Source organism: Erpetoichthys calabaricus, chromosome 17 (assembly GCF_900747795.2).
Source record: "Erpetoichthys calabaricus chromosome 17, fErpCal1.3, whole genome shotgun sequence".
In the NCBI taxonomy this organism is placed as follows: Eukaryota; Metazoa; Chordata; class Cladistia; order Polypteriformes; family Polypteridae; genus Erpetoichthys; species Erpetoichthys calabaricus.
This window is the reverse complement of record NC_041410.2, coordinates 92,658,484-92,674,732: the sequence shown is the minus strand read 5'-3', so window position 1 is coordinate 92,674,732 and position 16,249 is coordinate 92,658,484. Positions and strand designations below refer to the sequence as shown.

The following is a 16,249-nucleotide window of genomic DNA, read 5'->3' as shown; positions in this document are numbered from 1 at the left end:
ATAGGAAGCTCAGGACTTTGCATTTGTTTGTCTTGGCTTTAAACACTTTTCTTCTTTGGTCACATTTTCCTGTTGAGTGTGCTCTGTTACTTGTATCCAAATAGAGTCAAGCAGTAGCAACAATACACATTTCCATACTGGATCAGTCAAGCCCCGGATTAACAACGACCGCCACCAGTACTGTTAGCCATCAGTAGGAACAAGACAGAATACAGTGGTTTGAAAAACTATTTGCCCCCTTCCTGATTTCTTATTCTTTTGCATGTTTGTCACACAAAATGTTTCTGATCATCAAACACATTTAACCATTAGTCAAATATAACACAAGTAAACACAAAATGCAGTTTTTAAATGATGGTTTTTATTATTTAGGGAGAAAAAAAATCCAAACCTACATGGCCCTGTGTGAAAAAGTAAGTGCCCCCTTGTTAAAAAATAACCTAACTGTGGTGTATCACACCTGAGTTCAATTTCCGTAGCCACCCCCAGGCCTGATTACTGCCACACCTGTTTCAATCAAGAAATCACTTAAATAGGAGCTGCCTGACACAGAGAAGTAGACCAAAAGCACCTCAAAAGCTAGACATCATGCCAAGATCCAAAGAAATTCAGGAACAAATGAGAACAGAAGTAATTGAGTTCTATCAGTCTGGTAAAGGTTATAAAGCCATTTCTAAAGTTTTGGGACTCCAGCGAACCACAGTGAGAGCCATTATCCACAAATGGCAAAAACATGGAACAGTGGTGAACCTTCCCAGGAGTGGCCGGCCGACCAAAATTACCCCAAGAGCGCAGAGACGACTCATCCAAGAAGTCACAAAAGACCCCAGGACAACGTCTAAAGAACTGCAGGCCTCACTTGCCTCAATTAAGGTCAGCGTTCACGACTCCACCATAAGAAAGAGACTGGGCAAAAACGGCCTGCATGGCAGATTTCCAAGACGCAACTGCAACAGGACAATGACCCAAAACACACCAACAAATCCACCTCTGAATGGCTGAAGAAAAACAAAATGAAGACTTTGGAGTGGCCTAGTCAAAGTCCTGACCTGAATCCAATTGAGATGCTATGGCATGACCTTAAAAAGGCGGTTCATGCTAGAAAACCCTCAAATAAAGCTGAATTACAACAATTTTGCAAAGATGAGTGGGCCAAAATTCCTCCAGAGCGCTGTAAAAGACTCATTGCAAGTTATCGCAAACGCTTGATTGCAGTTATTGCTGCTAAGGGTGGCCCAACCAGTTATTAGGTTCAGGGGGCAATTACTTTTTCACACAGGGCCATGTAGGTTTGGATTTTTTTTTCTCCCTAAATAATAAAAACCACCATTTACAAACTGCATTTTGTGTTTACTTGTGTTATATTTGACTAATGGTTAAATGTGTTTGATGATCAGAAACATTTTGTGTGACAAACATGCAAAAGAATAAGAAATCAGGAAGGGGGCAAATAGTTTTTCACACCACTGTACATGTGTGTGAATGAGAGGGAGGTCAGTGGAATGGTGAGGATGCAAGGAGTAGAGTTGGCAAAGGTGGAGGAGTTTAAATACTTGGGATCAACAGTACAGAGTAACGGGGATTGGTGAAGAGAAGTGAAGAAGAGAGTGCAGGCAGGGTGAAGTGGGTGGAGAAGAGCGTCAGGAGTGATTTGTGACAGACGGGTATCAGCAAGAGTGAAAGGGAAGGTCTACAAGATGGTAGTGAGACCAGCTGTGTTATATGGGTTAGAGACGGTGTTACAGGAGACACAGCTGGAGGTGGCAGAGTTAAAGATGCTAAGAGTTGCATTGGGTGTGATGAGGATGGACAGGATTAGAAATGAGGACAGAGGGTCAGCTCAAATTGGATGGGTGGGAGACAAAGTCAGAGAGAGCGTGTTGGTTTGGACATGTGCAGAGGAGAGATGCTGAGTACAATGAGAGAAGGGTGCTAAGGATAGAGCTGGCAGGGAAGAGGAGAAGAGGAAGGCCTAAAAGAAAGTTTATGGATGTGATGAGAGAGGACATGCAGGTGATGGATGTAACAGAGCAAGATGACGAGGACACAAAGGTATGGAAGATGATGATCCGCTGTGGCGACCCCAAATGGGAGCAGCCAGAAGGAGAAAAAGAAGTAGAGACACAGGTGCAAATGATGACGACTCTTAAAGCGCATCCTCCACTTCAGTGTCAGGTTCATGTGCATGCTAGTTTGTAAGAAAAAGATTTAAAACGGTGGCTCTCAAATTCAGTTCTGTGGACCACCATAACGGCAGTGCTCAATACCCCTACATTCGGTTTGAAACTGGACTCCTGCCTTTGTCAAGCGAACTCTTACTTCCCAGTGTCTGGCTTTTTTGTGTCAATCTACAAATTTCTATATCTGTGCTTGAATGTAGCAGTCATTTCTGTGCGATTTATTTTTCGTTTTCTTACATTTTAAGGTTTTTAAGATCTTAAGACTCATACAGATAGGCCACGAGAACCACTGGGCATTTTCTGATTTACTTTGTACTCTGCTGCTCTCCCTTGTTTATCCCCTGACCTTACACACTTTTAATCCTCTTAGTGTTATTCTGGGTGTACAAGGTTGCTATTAGAGCACCATCTTTTATCATGCTAGCCAGATAGTAGATTTTCTCCTCGTCCTCTTTGTTGGTCTACTGATACTGTAATAAAAAAAAAAAAACCGGGGACAACCAAAAAAAAAAAAAAAAAAAACACATGCAGATAATCCAACAAACACTTGCTAGTCAAAAGACTATCAGAAATATAAATGACATGAAACAGATGCGTCACTCAGGCCATTAATAATTAGGATGTCACATGAGCTTTTCCATTCACATATTTTTTTAAAAAGTATCTTCCAAGCAAGCCTCTAAGCACACTTCCCATACAGGCATACAGCAGCCATTATGTCATCTCACGTTACCTGGATCTGAGCTTCTTCTCAAAGTAGTTAAGAAACTTAATCTTGGCAGCTTTGATCCTTTGTCTGTCCTACAAGGAATGAACAAAGATGTATTTATGATTTCTGCAGACTTCCATGTCTTACCAGATTTCCAAAAGGCCATCTTAACATGTGTCTTTGTTACCCAAATCCTCTAATAAATCAGACCATCATCACCGCAATGATAAAACATCTTATTCAGTATCACTTATCCTGCATCTGTCCTGCTAGAACAGCCAAGAGATTGTTTAAACTTTACCTTCAGACACAAAGTTCATTAAAATGTGCCTCAATAAAGAAAGGGAAAAAAAATGAAGTCTGTGATGGCTTCCTTTGATCAGATCCTGATTCATACAACACCAGGAAGTATTAAATCAATCCGTTCACTTTACTAGACTTTTGTAGTTGTAATGATTGACCGAAAAGGAAGAACAATTTGAAATTCAAAATTCTCTATTCATGCACAGTGCTGTGAAAAAGTATTTGCCTGTGTGACGATGCGGGTTCTGCAACATGCTCCCATCTCCTGTTAGGGAGCTCTTGAACCCAACACCATTGGTAATGTCACCGATGAGCTAGACAGTGAGTTAATAAACAATTGAGCAAAGGGGATGATGTTTAAAGTGCAAAGTGCTTTTATTAAAAGAACAAATCAAAAGTGCAATAGTGCAGTTTTCAAAGTTCAATAAATAAATAAACAATCCATTAAAGAAACCTGGAGGTTAAAAGACACAAAAACAACAATCCTTTAAAACGAGGTTCAAACATCTACAGGAAGCAGTCTTTAAAAACAAATGACAATCCCGGTGCTTCTTAGTTACTCTGGCGGTCCCCCTGCTACTCCCGTTTGGGCTGCTCTACAGGCGAGACACTCTTTCTGCAGCTGGCCTTCTACCTGCTCCTACTGCAACTGTCAGTAGCCTTTCCGATCCTCGGCTCCGGTCGGCTTACCCTGACAGTGACCTGGGAAATCTACCAACGGCCAAGGCTCTCACGTGGTGGACACCATGTTCCCAAGTCCCGATTCCCCGCGGTCTTCTGTGGAGAATCATCCACTTTCTCGTCACTCCTGTCCTTCATAAAGCTCTGCGGGAGCGACAACAACTACTACGCCTGGGGTGTCGGCCTCACACCCAGGTTGTCTGTTCAGCTGCTGTGAGCTTGTTCACTCACTCACTCGCACCGGCGCACTCGCTCTCTCTCCCTTCCATTCTTCCTTCCTGCAACCTCAGTTTCTTTCAGTCTCTTTCTTTTACTTCTTTCTTTCCTGTTCTTCTCCCCCCTTAACCGGCTCGCGCTTCGCTATATATGCGGGGAGGACATGGCAGCTGCAGCCCATTAGCCACAGGAACAATCATGGATGTGGGCAGTTTCCCACCTGTGCACTTAGGTGAAAACTGCCCACACCGCAGATCGCCCTGCGGCTCGCTACAGCCACCACGCCCCCTCGCTAAGCCGCGAGCGCGGCGATTATTTATTTATTTAAAATAAAACGGCCTTTGCTGGAAGAGCTGTGGACCCATAACACCACAGCCTGTTTAGGATTTCTTATTTTACTGCAAACACTTTGAATTATATGAAGGATTTGGTTGTAATCAGTGCAGCTGAAGGTCACCCAAGTATTTCTTAAATGCAGGGTGGGGGGCAGTTACTTTTTCACAAACTGCTGGTTGGTGTTGGATTACTTCATTCATTAGATAAATAAGTTTGGGGAAGAAAAAAATTTATTTTTTCTCTCAAGTGCCCAGGATTGGTTCCCTGCCTTGTGCCCTGTGTTGGCTGGGATTGGCTCCAGCAGACCCCCGTGACCCTGTGTTCGGATTCAGCGGGTTGGAAAAAGAGGGCATCCATCCATCCATCCATCCAATCTCAATTTAGATTTTTGGTTAATGTTCACAATCAAATATGAGCAATAGCAGAGCGAATCAGGAAAGGATAAACATGTAATCACAGCACTGCCAACATCCAGGTAATGCAGGTCAGTTATTTTAAAACAACAGTACTTTCAATGTTACGATTTCATAAAGTGGGATTCGAAACCCAGAACAGTGGATGCCTGAAGGAGCTGCACTGTCCACTGTGACTCGTGAACTTCACTTAAGCGTATTCAGAGATTAATCACATCACATTGCTGCCAGAGCTTTCATCAAATTATTACACTTACTGTAACTGATCAAAAGAGGATTAACCCAGAAACTGGTTAAAACTGAACTTGGCAATAGAGCAGCTTGGTAGAAAGAATTTACACATACTTCCCAAAGTGATTCTTAGACAAATCGAGTAATTTCATCTGAGAACATGTCCATATATCTGGAGGTGGTAAGGATGACAACTGATTTCCAGACAGTTTCAAGGATGCCAAAACCTAAAGAAAAAAAATAATAAGGCAGAATGATCCATTTATCAGTTAGGAATTCACCTAAAGATCAACTGACAACAGCAGGCACACCAGAAATTGCAATTTGACACCATGTATTTGTTTTTCATAACATGCATCTGTTTCTGATGCGTTTCAAACCTACATGGATTGTTACCTGCAAACTGGTGGTCCACTTTTGTTTTAGTTTTCAAGCGCTCAAAAAGCAGATTAAAACAGTTATGAAATTTGGATAGAAAAAGAATATGCGCACTAGACCGTCTGTTGCTTTTATACTTTTGTTACATTTCAGGCACTTCTGGTAAATTCACCTTTTGGAGGAGGCTTGTATAGTCTGCATGTCAGCCGAGGCCAAAGATTCAGTTCCTGTTGTTCTTATGTAAACACGACATAACAGGTTTGTTTATTTGTGAAAGCAGACATGAGAAAATGAGTCCATGTGCAGTTCTCTCAGAGAAGAAAAGAATTTTCAAAAATTCTCAGCCCAAATTCCAAGTGTCCTGAGTCGGTCAGCCAGCCACCTTAGCCTCAATATGTCCCCACATTTATACAGCATTTTACTCCACCACCAGACTGTATTGTTGCTGGAGCAAGTGCATTTCCCTTAGGATGTTAACAAAGTACCATCTGTCTATCGACAGAAAATAAAGAGAGTGAGTTGGCTGTCAAGGCACGAGTTGCCTTTATCAAAGGTTTTACAAGTGGGATGGTAACAGGCCCTGTTATAGCACTTACCAGACATGTGGAGCTATCAACCGTGTGCGAGACCGGAGAAGGCACTTTCCATGAATAGAATTAAATGCTACTCGTTTTTTTTTGGGGGGTGGCAAAGATTTGAAAACTCTACCACTAAACAAATAGAGTAAGACTAGGAAGGAGTCTATCAAGCAGGTAAGCCTTTGTAGAAGGTCAAACCAGAAGTCTCAGTAATCTGAAATTCTCAACAAAAATGATATTTGTGCTCTACCTTGTAAAGAGTCTATCATTATGTGGAGTATAAACAGGGCGCTGTGCAGCTCTTAAATATGATGGCATCTGATACATCACCAATTAAAGCATGATGTTCCTGGATACAATGCATAACAAAAAACACCACATTAATTATAATGGTGTGTGTATATAAATTATATAGCATTATCCTCTGATGAAGACCCCTGGCAGGGGTTGAAAGCTCAGGAATAAAAACTACTTTATGATACGTGATTCATTTTATCTCCCTTTGTGGATCTCCAGCTGCAAATATGCAAACCGTATCAAAGACCTTCTCTTCCATATATATATATATATATATATATATATATATATATATATATATATATATATATATATATATATATATATATATATACATATATACAGTGGTGTGAAAAACTATTTGCCCCCTTCCTGATTTCTTATTCTTTTGCATGTTTGTCACACAAAATGTTTCTGATCATCAAACACATTTAACCATTAGTCAAATATAACACAAGTAAACACAAAATGCAGTTTGTAAATGGTGGTTTTTATTTAGGGAGAAAAAAAAAATCCAAACCTACATGGCCCTGTGTGAAAAAGTAATTGCCCCCTGAACCTAATAACTGGTTGGGCCACCCTTAGCAGCAATAACTGCAATCAAGTGTTTGCGATAACTTGCAATGAGTCTTTTACAGCGCTCAGGAGGAATTTTGGCCCACTCATCTTTGCAAAATTGTTGTAATTCAGCTTTATTTGAGGGTTTTCTAGCATGAACCGCATTTTTAAGGTCATGCCATAGCATCTCAATTGGATTCAGGTCAGGACTTTGACTAGGCCACTCCAAAGTCTTCATTTTGTTTTTCTTCAGCCATTCAGAGGTGGATTTGCTGGTGTGTTTTGGGTCATTGTCCTGTTGCAGCACCCAAGATCGCTTCAGCTTGAGTTGACGAACAGATGGCCGGACATTCTCCTTCAGGATTTTTTGGTAGACAGTAGAATTCATGGTTCCATCTATCACAGCAAGCCTTCCAGGTCCTGAAGCAGCAAAACAACCCCAGACCATCACACTACCACCACCATATTTTACTGTTGGTATGATGTTCTTTTTCTGAAATGCTGTGTTCCTTTTACGCCAGATGTAACGGGACATTTGCCTTCCAAAAAGTTCAACTTTTGACTCATCAGTCCACAAGGTATTTTCCCAAAAGTCTTGGCAATCATTGAGATGTTTCTTAGCAAAATTGAGACGAGCCCTAATGTTCTTTTTGCTTAACAGTGGTTTGCGTCTTGGAAATCTGCCATGCAGGCCGTTTTTGCCCAGTCTCTTTCTTATGGTGGAGTCGTGAACACTGACCTTAATTGAGGCAAGTGAGGCCTGCAGTTCTTTAGACGTTGTCCTGGGGTCTTTTGTGACCTCTCGGATGAGTCGTCTCTGCGCTCTTGGGGTAATTTTGGTCGGCCGGCCACTCCTGGGAAGGTTCACCACTGTTCCATGTTTTTGCCATTTGTGGATAATGGCTCTCACTGTGGTTCGCTGGAGTCCCAAAGCTTTAGAAATGGCTTTATAACCTTTACCAGACTGATAGATCTCAATTACTTCTGTTCTCATTTGTTCCTGAATTTCTTTGGATCTTGGCATGATGTCTAGCTTTTGAGGTGCTTTTGGTCTACTTCTCTGTGTCAGGCAGCTCCTATTTAAGTGATTTCTTGATTGAAACAGGTGTGGCAGTAATCAGGCCTGGGGGTGGCTACGGAAATTGAACTCAGGTGTGATACACCACAGTTAGGTTATTTTTTAACAAGGGGGCAATTACTTTTTCACACAGGGCCATGTAGGTTTGGATTTTTTTTCTCCCTAAATAATAAAAACCATCATTTAAAAACTGCATTTTGTGTTTACTTGTGTTATATTTGACTAATGGTTAAATGTGTTTGATGATCAGAAACATTTTGTGTGACAAACATGCAAAAGAATAAGAAATCAGGAAGGGGGCAAATAGTTTTTCACACCACTGTATATATATATATATATACATACATACACACACACACACACACACCCTGTATAGGCAGATGACCAGGGACCTTGCCCCACCAGGACGCCTGGAGCAGGGAAAGACCGGGAGAGGGGCAATATCTCCCCTGGACACAAGAGGGCAGCTCCCCTGGTTTCCATCAGGGGGTCCATGGTCCATGAGGCGTCTGGATAGTTCCCAAGCCCTGGAGGACAGCACTTCCGCCACACCAAGAAGTGCTGCCAGAAGAACATCTCAGAGCACCTGGAGCGTTATGAAAAGGGTCACCTCACTCCATTCAGGAGGAGGAAGACTGAGCTAGCGAGAGAGGAGTGGAGGCGGCCGAAGAGAGAAAAGGACTGAGTAGTTGTGAGTGAGTCAGTAGAACTGGATTGTGTAAATAAACACGTGTGTTATGGACATTTGGTATCGTGTCTGTCTGTGGCGGTCTCTCTTTTACTATTATTATATATATATACACATACATACACCCCCACCCGACCCCCCCAAATGACACTTTATTAGTGTTTGGCATTCTGATTGAAGGGCAGTACTGCGGTCATATGATCGAGTGACCAGCACTTTCATCACTCATTATTTTATTGTCAAGACAGATCTACTTGTATGCATACCAACCACTGAGAGCTTTATATAACTCCAACTCAAAAACACATTTTCTTATAAAATGAATGTAGGCAGTTTATGACTCAGTTTGGATTAGAGTTATTACATGATTGCTCGTCTATTCAAATTCCACATCCACCAGTACGTAGCTGCTATTACTGTCAGGATCTGCCAACAATTCCAGTAGCTAAAACTTACAATGACTTACCAATTTAAAAGTTTCACAATTTAATTGCTTTACTAACACTTTCTGCCATGTTGATACTCACTTCCAACTGGAAGACACAAGCTGGCACACTTTTCAGGCAGTTACTGGAAATATCAAATTCTTGTAAATAATTTTTCCAAAAAATGGTCAGGGAGTTTGGAATGTCCTCAATGAAATTTGAAGAGACTTTACAAGATTTCTGAAAAAGAAAGACATTCAAGTAAGTCACACATCTACAATATTAAAAAAGTCTCATTAAGTTATTTCAGATTTATTGTAGTAGAGCTTTAGGCTCTTAAATATAAAGGGGTTCAGCTGCTACAGATTCTTTTCAACATCAATCTCAGTCTTTCAGGTTGGAAACGATGGCGACATGACATATGCCACCCTCAGCAACCTTCACCAGATTAGGTGCGTTTGCTAAAAGACACAAGACATCTAAAATGAAAGGATTTATGCACACAGTGAGTCAATGTCAAATGGCTGAAGTTGGTCATTTTGTTGTTTATAGTCCCCCATAAAAAATTGTATTTACGGTGATCAGAGTGGATGATCATTTGCCACATTATATATTTATATTTATCAATTTTCCATAAACCTTATTTCCATTTCATTGTCATTAGAAGGGAAGTCAATTGCTGTCAGTCTCCACATCTAATTTTGATAACATCAGAGGATTTTGATCAAACACATCTACAGGTATCAAGTGCCTGCAAAATTTGCTACAAAATTTTTAACTGATGGTCAAAATTTGGACTATTGAGAAGACTGCAAGAATATGAAAAATCTAGAACATCAGAAGTACTTAAATGTGAACACGCCATTCATCCCAACAAATCTTGCTAATCCTATCCATCTAATTTCTCCAAAATAACATAAAGTTTTGAAGGTCCATAAAGCAGTACCATCTACTGCCTCACTACTTGGCCATTTATCCATGTATTTATGGTTATGTGTTTGGGTTTTGGGGGGAAGAAACTAGTTCTATCTTCTGTTCGCAAAAAATGAAAATGAACACTCTCAACTATTTAGAATTATGTGAAGGCAGAACTTCGTCAAATCAGAGCGTCCATCTTTTCATCCAAAAGTGGCTTTGCTGCTTTGATAAATATATCGGTGGTCTGGAGGAGAATACTTTAAAAAAACACAAAATCTATGAACTATTCAATTACCCCGTATAACAATTTCAATGAGCGGCACAGTATATGCAGTCAAAGCAAAAATCTTTTTAAATTTAACTTATTACTTTACTGCTTTAACACCACCGGCTGGTTTGGGTTTGACTTTGAGTAGCTTAAATAAAACATTAATGTAAATACAAGAAAGACAAGTGCACAACAGCAACCATAATTCTCAAAACATTAAAGTTATTATGTTCTACAAGTAATGGCCACAAAGATGCATTCAGTCACATCATCTACCCTCTTGATAATCTGCTGAGTCAAATACATTCTCATGGAAAGCCAGAGCTTAATCCGGAAACAATGGACATAAAGCAAGAAAGACCCCTGCAATGCATTTTCATACACCCACTCACTCACATTAGGCAATTTAGTGGTGACATTTTACCTTGAAAGAACATCTTTGAAGGATTTTGAAATATCCAGAGATAAACAAACAGACACTTTGCACAGGAGAAGAATCAAACCCAGGCGCCTGGGACTGTAAAACAGCAGCAGCACTAACCAGTGTACCAGCAAATCACCAACCAACAAACTCGCGTCAACTAATTAGGAATACAACAGTCCACTAGGATTACTCACCAGGGGGCATGCCCACGGAACAGGAAACGCTTTTAATTTGTTCCGGCTGATATTTAGGTAACTGAGAGACTTGAAGCATTGCGTGAACACAGAAGGGAGTTCTGCAAGAAGATTATCCGAGACATCAAGTTCTTCTAATTTACGCAGTCCTATCCAATTGACACCTTCATGAAATAAATATAAAAATACTATAAGATAATGCCATAAAAAATGACTATACCATTCTTAACAGTAACCCTAAACATTATTGTGCATTTAAAAATTCAACACAAATTTTTACGCAAACTCCTATTAGTGGGCCAAGGAGACTCTCACTGATATTGATTTGTGAGAAAGGTCAAGTTATAAGAAGTCTGATCACATCAATAATTGGGACCAACACACATTAAGATTAAAGTACCATCAGTCTATTGACAGAAAGTGAAGAGAGTGATTTGGCAGTCAAGGCATGAGGTGAGGGCTTGTGGTCTTATTATTCTCATGCTTACGGTACGATTGAATATTCTCTCTCTGACATTTGTTTTTTATCTACATTTAAATAGAGCAGCCTGGCAAATCTGTCCTAAAAATGCATGCTTAACTGGTCTAGAGCAAGTCATTTTTCTGATACTCCCTATCCAGATTTTGGAAATAGTAAGCTGTACCACCTGCGGTCCAGAACAGGTCCTCCACCTGACACTAAGCCTGTTCAGGCCCAGCCAGTACATGGAGGGGAAACAATCTGAGAAAAGCTTGGGTTGCTGCTGGAAGAGATGTTGGGCGAATCCAGCAGGGGGCACGTAACCCATGGTTTGTGTATGGATTCCAGTGCCCCAGCGTAGTGACAGGGACACTGTGCTGTAAAAATGATGCCATCCTTTGGATGACACATAAAACCAAGGTCCTGACTCTCCGTGGTCATTAAAGATGCCTGGGCATGGCCTTGTCCATTCTGGTCCCCTAATCATTCTCTGTCTCACCCCTTCACCACCTAATAGCTGAAGTGTGGTGAGCGTACTGGCACAATAATGCCTGTCGTTACATCATCCAGGTGGGTGCCACACATTGGTGGCCACACCTTACTTAATCTTTGTACCATCACACTTGATCTTAATACTCTTCTCTGGTCTTCACTTGCTGTAAATCTATAGCCCAAAGTCAGTCGTCTTAAAGGAAGAATTACGAATATTCAAAATGAATGAGTCTAGAGCACTAAACATTATTTGAATATGGTTTTTTGTTTTTAGATCATGGTGGCTTTGCAGGTGAACCGCGGCCTTTCCCGAACAAAACACCCCTTCCTCACCGCTTGGATAACTGATTTTGATTTGACATCCTTTATTAATCCCAAAGGGGAAATGGTCTTTTCACATGACCTTTCGTGGTTTTGGGGTCAAAGCGCAGGGTCAGCCAGGGTACCGCACCCCAATTTACAGGTTAAAGGCCTTGCTCAAGGGCCCAACAGAGGAAGATCCCTTCTGGCAATAAAGACTGTGCTTGATTTACAGTGGCAGCATTGTAGGTGGATCTTAGATGACATCCCTAACCCCTGAGAGGGATCACTGCACTCCCCCCACTTAGACGATCAAGCTAAATTCATGGAGGGGGGTGGTGAACCCCCCCAATAAACCCAAACTCCAGGTGGGTCGTGAAAACACTGGGTTGTGAAGCTACAAAAGGTTAGGAAACGCTCAGTTAATACAAAACAAAATGCTTAAAGAATCATCCAAAGGAAAACCTATTAAGCCCGATATAAAAAAATTAAAATACTGATTTGTTAAACAATGTGCAGTGGGACCTTGGGTCACGACCGTAATTCGTTCCTAAACTCTGGTCGCAACCCGATATGGTTGTGAGCCGAAGTAATTTCCCCCCCATAGGATTGTATGTAAATACAATTAGTCTGTTCGGGACTGTACGAGCTGAATGTAAATATTATATTATATATAATATATATATATAATACAGTGGTGTGAAAAACTATTTGCCCCCTTCCTGATTTCTTATTCTTTTGCATGTTTGTCACACAAAATGTTTCTGATCATCAAACACATTTAACCATTAGTCAAATATAACACAAGTAAACACAAAATGCAGTTTGTAAATGGTGGTTTTTATTATTTAGGGAGAAAAAAAAATCCAAACCTACATGGCCCTGTGTGAAAAAGTAATTGCCCCCTGAACCTAATAACTGGTTGGGCCACCCTTAGCAGCAATAACTGCAATCAAGCGTTTGCGATAACTTGCAATGAGTCTTTTACAGCGCTCTGGAGGAATTTTGGCCCACTCATCTTTGCAAAATTGTTGTAATTCAGCTTTATTTGAGGGTTTTCTAGCATGAACCGCCTTTTTAAGGTCATTCCATAGCATCTCAATTGGATTCAGGTCAGGACTTTGACTAGGCCACTCCAAAGTCTTCATTTTGTTTTTCTTCAGCCATTCAGATGTGGATTTGCTGGTGTGTTTTGGGTCATTGTCCTGTTGCAGCACCCAAGATCGCTTCAGCTTGAGTTGACGAACAGATGGCCGGACATTCTCCTTCAGGATTTTTTGGTAGACAGTAGAATTCATGGTTCCATCTATCACAGCAAGCCTTCCAGGTCCTGAAGCAGCAAAACAACCCCAGACCATCACACTACCACCACCATATTTTACTGTTGGTATGATGTTCTTTTTCTGAAATGCTGTGTTCCTTTTACGCCAGATGTAACGGGACATTTGCCTTCCAAAAAGTTCAACTTTTGACTCATCAGTCCACAAGGTATTTTCCCAAAAGTCTTGGCAATCATTGAGATGTTTCTTAGCAAAATTGAGACGAGCCCTAATGTTCTTTTTGCTTAACAGTGGTTTGCGTCTTGGAAATCTGCCATGCAGGTCATTTTTGCCCAGTCTCTTTCTTATGGTGGAATCGTGAACACTGACCTTAATTGAGGCAAGTGAGGCCTGCAGTTCTTTAGACGTTGTCCTGGGGTCTTTTGTGACCTCTCGGATGAGTCGTCTCTGCGCTCTTGGGGTAATTTTGGTCGGCCGGCCACTCCTGGGAAGGTTCACCACTGTTCCATGTTTTTGCCATTTGTGGATAATGGCTCTCACTGTGGTTCGCTGGAGTCCCAAAGCTTTAGAAATGGCTTTATAACCTTTACCAGACTGATAGATCTCAATTACTTCTGTTCTCATTTGTTCCTGAATTTCTTTGGATCTTGGCATGATGTCTAGCTTTTGAGGTGCTTTTGGTCTACTTCTCTGTGTCAGGCAGCTCCTATTTAAGTGATTTCTTGATTGAAACAGGTGTGGCAGTAATCAGGCCTGGGGGTGGCTACGGAAATTGAACTCAGGTGTGATACACCACAGTTAGGTTATTTTTTAACAAGGGGGCAATTACTTTTTCACACAGGGCCATGTAGGTTTGGATTTTTTTTCTCCCTAAATAATAAACACCATCATTTAAAAACTGCATTTTGTGTTTACTTGTGTTATATTTGACTAATGGTTAAATGTGTTTGATGATCAGAAACATTTTGTGTGACAAACATGCAAAAGAATAAGAAATCAGGAAGGGGGCAAATAGTTTTTCACACCACTGTATATATATATATATATATATATATATATATATATATATATATACACACACACACACACACACACACACACACAGGTGCTGGTCATAAAATTAGAATATCATGACAAAGTTGATTTATTTCAGTAATTCCATTCAAAAAGTGAAACTTGTATATTAGATTCATTCATTACACACAGACTGATGTACAGTATTTCAAATGTTTATTTCTTTTAATGTTGATGATTATAACTGACAACTAATGAAAGTCCCAAATTCAGTATCTCGGAAAATTACAATATTGTGAAAAGGTTCAACATTGAAGACACCTGGTGCCACACTCTAATCAGCTAATTAACTCAAAAGCCTTTAAATGGTCTCTCAGTCGAATTCTGTAGGCTACACAATCACGGGGAAGACTGCTGACTTGACAGTTGTCCAAAAGACGACCATTGACACCTTGCACAAGGAGGACAAGACACAAAAGGTCATTGCTAAAGAGGCTGGCTGTTCACAGAGCTCTGTGTCCAAGCACATTAATAGAGAGGCGAAGGGAAGGACAAGATGTGCTAGAAAAAAGTGTACAAGCAATAGGGATAACCGCACCCTGGAGAGGATTGTGAAACAAAAATGTGGGGGAGATTCACAAAGAGTGGACTGCAGCTGGAGTCAGTGCTTCAAGAACCACCACACACAGACGTATGCAAGACATGGGTTTCAGCTGTCGCATTCCTTGTGTCAAGCCACTCTTGAACAAGAGACAGCGTCAGAAGCGTCTCACCTTTGGACTGCTGCTGAGTGGTCCAAAGTTATGTTCTTTGATGAAAGTAAATTTTGCATTTCCTTTGGAAATCAAGGTCCCAGAGTCTGGAGGAAGAGAGGAGAGGCACAGAATCCATGTTGCGTGAGGTCCAGTGTAAAGTTTCCACAGTCAGTGATGGTTTGGGGTGCCATGTCATCTGCTGGTGTTGGTCCATTGTGTTTTCTGAGGTCCAAGGTCAACACAGCCGTCTACCAGGAAGTTTTAGAGCACTTCATGCTTCCTGCTGCTGACGAGCTTTATGGAGATGCAGATTTCATTTTCCAACAGGACCTGGCACCTGCACACAGTGCCAAAGCTACCAGTACCTGGTTTAAGGACCATGGTATCCCTGTTCTTGATTGGCCAGCAAACTCGCCTGACCTTAACCCTATAGAAAATCTATGGGGTATTGTGAAGAGGAAGATGCAATACGCCAGACCCAACAATTCAGAAGAGCTTGAAGGCCACAATCAGAGCAACATGGGCTCTCATAACACCTGAGCAGTGCCACAGACTGATCGACTCCATGCCACGCCGCATTGCTGCAGTAATCCAGGCCAAAGGAGCCCCAACTAAATATTGAGTGCTGTACATGCTCATAATTTTCATGTTCAGACCTTTCAGTTGGCCAACATTTCTAAAAATCCTTTTTTTGCATTGGTCTTAATTGATATTCTAATTTTCCGAAATACTGAATTTGGGAATTTCATTAGTTGTCAGTTATAATCATCAACATTAAAAGAAATAAACATTTGATTAAACATCAGTCTGCGTGTAATGAATGAATCTAATATACAAGTTTCACTTTTTGAATGAAATTACTGAAATAAATCAACTTTGTCATAATATTCTAATTTTATGACCAGCACCTGTGTATGTATATATATATATATATATATGTATATATATATATATATGTATATATATATATATATATATATATATATATATATATATATATATATATATATATATATATATATATATATATATATATACGCTCGCTCGCACTCTCTCTCTCTCTCGCTCACTGC

General features: G+C 40.7%; 1 protein-coding gene across 2 annotated transcripts in view; it reads right to left on the bottom strand.

Annotated features, from left to right (window-relative positions):
• Window positions 1-16,249, bottom strand: part of lrrk1 (leucine-rich repeat kinase 1) — a 143,614-nt gene that overhangs the window by 60,080 nt on the left and 67,285 nt on the right. For both annotated transcript variants that reach the window (XM_028823589.2, XM_028823590.2), the window contains exons 9-12: window positions 10,876-11,039; window positions 9,174-9,311; window positions 5,184-5,296; window positions 2,914-2,981 (exon numbers count right to left, since the gene is read on the bottom strand). In XM_028823589.2, the coding sequence (XP_028679422.1) occupies window positions 2,914-2,981; window positions 5,184-5,296; window positions 9,174-9,311; window positions 10,876-11,039 (483 nt within the window). The remainder of the gene's footprint in view (window positions 1-2,913; window positions 2,982-5,183; window positions 5,297-9,173; window positions 9,312-10,875; window positions 11,040-16,249) is intronic.